Here is a 7,556-nt window from a genome sequence, read left to right as displayed (position 1 = left end):
ACTAGGTAAATAATTACTTCCTAAATGTAAATGTTTTAATTAAATTATAATCTTTTCAGTCTCACATTTACGTTAACCTCGGCTGCCCTTGTTCGGTTGAATTAACATAAGTTAATCCCAGAAGCCTTTTCGGCTGCCTCGATTAAACTGTGCAGGTGAGGTTCCGTTGCATCTGTTAAAATCAGTTAACATCGTGCTTAATTTAGCAGCACTATTCCTGAAAATCTATCATGTGGTTTCTTTGAGCTACTTACTTCTCTAATAAGATAAAATTACAGTGACGAGGCTTACATTGTCGCTGTTTTAATGCATCTCTGAACTTGTGTTTACGAGCCGTCAGCCTGTAGCTGATATTCCTCTCTTGTGTCGTTTTTTTTTTCAGCGATGGGATTACACTACAAATTGGCCGTAGGCCTTGAAAAGGGTCACAGAGTCACGAAAAATGAATCCAAGCCGAGACCATCGCGGCGAAAGGGCGTAAGTATCATTGCTTCTGCTGATTCCGGGCCCCTCTTTTTGCTCAAGTTGCACACTAACCGCTGTTCCGTTCTTAACCAGGCCCTGTCAAAGCACACTAAGTTCGTCCGCGATCTCATCCGGGAGGTTTGTGGATTTGCACCTTTCGAGCGGAGAGCAATGGAGTTGCTGAAAGTGTCAAAGGATAAGCGTGCCCTCAAGTTCATCAAAAAAAGGGTAAGCTCCTACCGCGATGTCCCGCATTACGAGGCTTTGGTGGTTGCATGATGAAAATTCGTGTGTTATTCGGAAGTAGTGGTGCGCACAGCTGTCACGGTAATTGGCTGCACCGGGTTAATGCTTCGAGCATTACGCCGCGAGAAGCATGTTGAGAGGTAACTGGTGCACAAACTAATTGCGTCCTTTTGTTCGCGCGAGCCTGCTCTTGGTATTGCTTCTGGGGCTGGTTTAACTGGTTAAGTGAAATCGGTGAAACTAGTTTGTAGAACCAAGTGTAGTGTAATATATTTGCTGCACAATTATTTGTTTTAGGTAGGCATTAATTCCTACGACAGTGTCGGACGATTATGTTAAATACGTATTGATTTCCTGGGATAGGTACATTCTCGCGGCCACCTTGCTGTATTTTGCGGTGTGCGCTTTATGTGAATATTTGGAAAGTTGTTGGCAGTCTCGCATGTTTGTCAAAAAGGCATTTTTCTTATGCCAAATACTGTGCTGGTGCCATATAGGACATGTGTTAAGGAATTCGGATGCTTGTCAAGGGACGAGGTTCATTTTCTGTTCCCTCTAATACCCTGTTAACATATGTTGTAGAAAAATGATGCCACTTCATATAATACAGGGGGGGGGGGGGCAGAAAGTTCTGGGTAATTATGCATGTGCATTGAATCTTATTGCAAAAATTTGGAAGACTTTCGCACTGAACAAATGTCAGTCGTGACTACAGTCAGTACCTATGTGGATATGACAATATGTGTGTGTAATTACTGTCCATTTAATGATTTTACATGGCAACATGCCGCAGTGACAGCATTATGCGGTCGTAGGTTTGACTCTTGGGTTAACTGCATTTTGACGGAGCCAATATGCAAAAGCACTCATATGGTCAACGTAAATATGGAGGTCTCCAGTACAGCATGCCTTATAATCTACTGTGCACCATTGCAATTCTTTAATATGCGACCACTGCCCATACGGCCTTGTGGCAGTGAGGGGAGCAGTGTGCGTGGGCGCAAAAGCCCACTTACAATGCGAAAGTATGCTGCTGTGGTGTTTGCTTCAGAAGTGCCCCTCGCTGCTGCAAGTGGAAAGGGGATGCTGATACACAGAACCTGCAGATTAACGGTGTAGTACAGTAGTAGGAAAGCTAGTTGACAACAGAGTGGTCCAGTTGTGGAAACCATACACAGAACTCTTGCCACAACTTCATGCACCGTGGATGATCTACGTGTTTCACAGCTCGTAGCGCATGCAGCCTAATATGTTGCACTGTATTCTGCTCAGAGTACAGTAACTGTTAGCAGCAGTATCGATGCAATATCAAGCAATGGGTCTGAAGAAGTGCTATCATGAGGGGGAAATTGAAAGTTTGAAAAGGGCAAGATGGAAGCAGCAGTGCCGAGTTAACAGATTCTGAAGATAGCTATGCACAGACAGCAGAGGCTAAATGTGACATCACTTGCATTGTGAAATCAAACAGCACAAGGAAGGCTGCCAGAGACAAAGCCCAAGAGATTCTGAGCATCAGCTAAACACTTAAGCAGCAGTTTTGTTTTTTGGCATTACTGTAGATGCATGGTCCTTAAAAATGTAAAGGCTTGGCCTTGAAAGTCTGAAAATCCTTGGATTCTTTGGTACAGAAGCAGCATGAATCCTACTTCATGTCTATCAGCACTTACTTCTGCTTAAAAAGACAACCAATCGAAAGGCACATGTTCTGAAATAGATCTACAGTGTCTGGTGACATAAAAAAGCTGAATTAGCATATTGAAAGTTAGGGTGCAGTTGAGAAAAATTGTATTTACGGTCAAGGCAGCTTTCAGGTGTATACAATATGCAACAAGAAAAAGCATTAGATGTGTTCAGTGAAGGCTGGGAAAGTGTGCTGTGCAGTAACAATTTCATGCATGGCATGCTTCAAAGGCTTTGTGAAGGCATGATTGCTATAATTTGTCTGGTTTGCATTCAACTAAGTTCCAGGGGAAAACTTGTATGCTGTGGCACTTTATTACTTTAGTTCATAAAAACACCTCTAGAATGCTTGTCTTCACCTAAGATCACTGGAGAATCACTTGAGGTCCTAATGTGTTTAAAACCGCAACGGTGTAGTCCCTGTGTAGTGTGAGAAATGGCCAAAGTTGTATGGACATGGGGGTAGGTCACAGTGAATATTGGGACTTCAGAAAACAATGAATGGCATTGAATTTTCCATTTACTGGCTTGCAGTGATGTGGTATGTGAATTTCACAAATTTATACTGGTACTGAAATTAAAGCCTACCGTGGCATGCTACTTGCAGCGGCATTTTAACCCAGTGTTCTTTTATTTCCCCTCTGCAGTTGGGCACCCACCTGCGTGGCAAGAGGAAGCGTGATGAATTGAGCAACGTTCTGTTGGCCCAGAGGAAAGCACAGGCTCACAAGGAAAAGACTGAGCACAAGTGAACACCCCATTGCGCCATGTAATAAACCTTGTAAAGAGAATCTGCATACTTTTTGTTGTATGCATGTCTGCCATGTGCGCTGTGATCTGAAGAGCCTTGGCAGAGCACACAATTAACAGCCTTTCCTTGAAAACATGCAGTATTCAGCCACACCTTCATTCATACATACATACATACATACATACATACATACATACATACATGCACACCTGCCAACCATGGAATTAGAAACAGAAAATAGACTGGAAGGCTTAAAATATAAATTGAAAGAATACTAAAGATTATTTTAACAGATTCACAGCTTTTCTGTAGGGATGCTGTGAACAGGCACTCTACTCTGTAGTCTATTTGCAGCAACCATGATATATGCTGCAAAATGGCCCTTCTGCTATTGCACCACATCATTTATGCTTCCAACAAGCTGAAATGCTCGAAGTGTGCGACTGGTGCTCAATTCCCTTTATCACAAATTGTTACCCCTTCCCCAAGTGCAGGGTAGTGAACTGTAAGTGCGTCAGGTTAACGTCCCTGCCTTCCCTCTTGATGAAGTTAGTGCAATATTTACATAATTATTGTTGGAAGGTTCGCTTACGTTGGTTGTATCAATTGAATGCTGCTGCTGGGGTAGAGCAATGAATGGGCCAGAAAAAAACATACGCCTTAGTTTTGTTGTTTTTGCCTTCGACCAGAGGTCTGAACTTTTTTTTGGCCAGGGTCCCGGATTATCGACCACTGGCAGTGTTGTGGACTGGACAATAAAAGAATGAAATATTAATGAAAAACTTCGTAATCGTGCTGGGCGTAGGCAAGTGCTTTATTCCAAATAATCGGTGTCTTTCAGATTTCTTTATATTTTAGTTTCATTTACCTGCCGAAGTAACTTGAACCCGCCGTGGTTGCTCAGTGGCTATGGTGTTGGGCTGCTGAGCACGAGGTCGCGGGATCGAATCCCGGCCACGGCGGCCGCATTTCGATGGAGGCGAAATGCGAAAACACCGGTGTGCTTAGATTTAGGTGCACGTTAAAGAACCCCAGGTGGTCAAAATTTCCGGAGTCCTCCACTACGGCGTGCCTCATAATCAGAAAGTGGTTTTGGCACGTAAAACCCCAAATATTAAAAAAATTAAAAAGAAGTAACTTGAGAGTTAAAGGGCCCTTCACCAGGTGTGGTCATTTTGAGCTAAGTGCAGAGCATACAATGCGCGCCAATGATCGTGTTGGCAAAGGAGTGCTACGTGCCGCGGAAAGGTCTGAAATTTCAATCCGAACGCAGTTTTCACTTGTCGCGGCCGCTGCGCTCCAAGCTGGATGGTCACGTACTCTTGTCCCTGTGCCTACGTACTCAGTGGGCACACCGGCTGGCAGTCCAACAATACCACGAACCCATCCCTGCTTTTTACGAGATATTGCTACTTGGAACCACAGAGAAGGCCAGTTCAACGAATGGAGCAGTGTGTCGGGTTGGCTCGGCTCACTCGGAGTCGGCACACAAGAACTGCCGCATCAAGTCGACACCAACAGCTGGACACCGCACCCTCTGACGTCGTCGTCTTCACCCTACATAAGGAACAGTCTTGTCTGGGATTCCTTAAGTGGGCACACCGGCTGGCAGTCCAACAACATCACGATGAACCCATTCCTGCTTTTTACGCAGGTTAGTTACAAATATGGTTCTATTCGAACGAGTGATCGTTGTTTCATCCAGCTGGTGTGCCCTTACAGTGGGTATACATTATTTTCTCACTTACGGAATGTTTTTGTTGCTCTTCTCATGCTCTGCGGGGACGTTGAGTGTAACCCTGGGCTCGGTACTACTGAGGAACTACTTCGCCAGCTACTCGAAGGACAGAAAACCATGCAAGAACAGTTGGATGCAATACAAGTTAAAGCAGGTAGAAGAATCTATGTCAACTGTAAAAGAATTATGCTCTAAGATTGCCGGTTTGGAAAGCACTGTCCAGTCTTGAAACAAAACTGGTCGACCTTGAGGATAGAAGCTGCCGCAATAATATCTCATTTGGTATTAGAGAAAAGGTGCATGAAACTTTGGCATCACTTTCTGAGACATGGGTGAACTTATTCACCGATGCATAAATGATTTTGTGCCAAGAAAACGGCAAATAGTGCGCAGCAGCAATCCATGGATGACAAACGACATTGCGAGTCTGGGGCCTAAATTGAAAAAAAAGAGAAAAAAGCAAGACGTCAGCATACAAAACGTTTTCACCGACCACAACCGATAAGATTTCCGCACTACGCCAGTCGTTTCGGAACTCTATCAGTAAGGCTAAACACTATTTCCACACTGTACATATGAAAAACTTTCTCTCAGTGGCTATGGGCGTCTTGCGCTGGAGTTTGAGGTATAGTAGCGGCGCCTAGTGGCGGCGCGGGAAACGACATCTGGGTCGTACCAGCTTGGGTCGTATTGAGCCCTGGCTGTGGCGAAGCACGTTTCTAGGCCGAGTTTTGCGTCAATTCGCACTTTTTTCTGCCCTGTTGCGAGTGCTAAAAGGCTCGTCACTTCTCGCAGACCATGCCGACCACGCTGCGAGCTCGCCGCAGCCTATAGTTTAACAAAAACGGGCTCTCCGTGTGCCGTGGGACGCAATGCTGGGAGCAGACGAAATCGGTGGCGCCGATCCGGAGAGACCTAGCCCAGCCTCGAGAAGGCGTCACCGTCATTACTTCTGCGTCGTGGGCTGCCATGAACAAGAAGGCCTGAATCCCAACATCATATTCTGCCGTTTTCCTTCAAGGCCTCACGAAGTGGAGCGTCGGGCGCGCTGCATAGCTGCAGTTCGTCGCGCTGAGTAAGCGAAACTTCGCGCCATGCTGACGGCTTCGCCTGTCTTGAAGCTTGCTTGATTATCTGCGTTCTAATGTTCGGTCTTTTGCACCTACAGTCCCGACAGCAGACCGACATAGCAGCAGGCATGGCTGGTAATTCACGATTCGAGACCCGGCCACAGCGACAATTAACAATTCGACCGATGCGAAGTGGCGAAGTGACCAGGTGTGCAAATGAGCACAAATGGTCGGGCTCATTCGATGACACTTCACTACCCCACTACGAGCAGCACAGGTTAAGAGAGTTAAATGCGCTCATCCTTGATCTCAAGCCAGCACGTTGAGGCAACGCAGCAAGGCAGTATTGATTGCAACACATCGATGTTCGAGCGCTGTCATTAAAACCTACATCAAGCGAGCGGCGTACGAGCTCGCACTGCAGCGCGATTCGCACGTACGTGCGAGCTCATATGTAATTGCACCAGTTATTACCAGTTACTAAAAAGGAGAGATGGCCGCTACTACAACGCAGGCATAACTACTTGTTTAGCGGCATGCAGTCAACAAAGATTGCAGGAGGTCCGCCGTTTCGCGGCATGTCGAAAGACCGCTGCCGTCGCGGCGCGTACGATCGTGCGCTCGAGCAGTTCGTACATCGCGGCGCGTACCGTCGTGTGCTCGAGCAGTTCCGTACACATGATGTCTGCCTATCGCCGCTGTGGATTCATTTCTAGCAAGCTTTTCCTCGCGTTTGTGCGCCTGAATCTAGCAGCTAGCGTGCAAACCTTACCTGAAGTTCCACTTCGTACGCGACTCGCTTCACTTGCGATTTCGCCGCCCAATTCTTGAACGGCGTACACGTATTCGGCACTGCATAATTTCTTGCCTTTAAGCAGCGTGCCACCCCTGAAAAAATCTTCGGCGCCCGATATTCGCTGCAGGCCGTGAAACAACACAACCGAAAGTGACGGGTCCATAGTGTAAACGTGCTTTCCGAAGCAGACGACCGAGCTTGGTACGACCCATTTTAGCGCAGAGGGCGCTTTTTAGCACCTTTTTCGCAGCGCCCCCTGGGCAATGCAAGAGCCCCATGGTGTTGGGCTGCTGAGCACGAGGTTACAGTATTCCAGCCACTGTAACGAGGTTGCGGGATCAAATCCCGGCCACGGCGGCCGCATTTCGACGGGGGCGAAATGCGAAAACACCCGTGTACTTAGAATTTTCCGGAGTCCTCCACTACGGCGTGCCTCATAATCAGAAAGTGGTTTTGACACGTAAAACCCCATAATTTAGAAAAACTTTCTTGTCTTATCTCGAAGTAAGTTCTGGTGATATCTCGCGTCATGCAAGGAATCGGTCCTTGGCCTTTCTACAGATAGCGCGACAATGCACGACAAGTTAGAAATTGCCCAGGCGCTCGACCAGTACTTCAGTTCGGTATTCACACATGACGACCGTTTCACAACACAATCCTATTCCATTGTCGATTTACCTCCTATCACTGACATTTCTATAACCGAAAAAGGCGTGTTAGCTCTTCTGCTCAACTTAGACACCAGGAAGTCGCCAGGTATCAATGAAATACCCAACACCTTTCTAGTCCGGTATGCTGAGCGGTGTGCGA

At 46.5% G+C, this 7,556-nt stretch overlaps 1 protein-coding gene across 1 annotated transcript; it reads left to right on the top strand.

Moving 5' to 3' along the window:
• Positions 1 to 92: 92 nt before the first annotated feature.
• RpL36 (ribosomal protein L36) lies at positions 93 to 3,182 on the top strand. Its single transcript, XM_065455654.2, has 4 exons — positions 93 to 155; positions 383 to 477; positions 559 to 693; positions 3,039 to 3,182. The coding sequence occupies exons 2-4, from the start codon at positions 385 to 387 to the stop codon at positions 3,141 to 3,143; spliced, it is 333 nt and encodes a 110-aa protein (XP_065311726.1). The 5' UTR covers positions 93 to 155; positions 383 to 384; the 3' UTR covers positions 3,144 to 3,182.
• The last annotated feature ends 4,374 nt before the right edge of the window (positions 3,183 to 7,556 follow it).

Source organism: Dermacentor albipictus, chromosome 1 (assembly GCF_038994185.2).
Source record: "Dermacentor albipictus isolate Rhodes 1998 colony chromosome 1, USDA_Dalb.pri_finalv2, whole genome shotgun sequence".
NCBI lineage: Eukaryota > Metazoa > Arthropoda > Arachnida > Ixodida > Ixodidae > Dermacentor > Dermacentor albipictus.
This window is presented reverse-complemented; position numbering and strand designations above follow the sequence as displayed.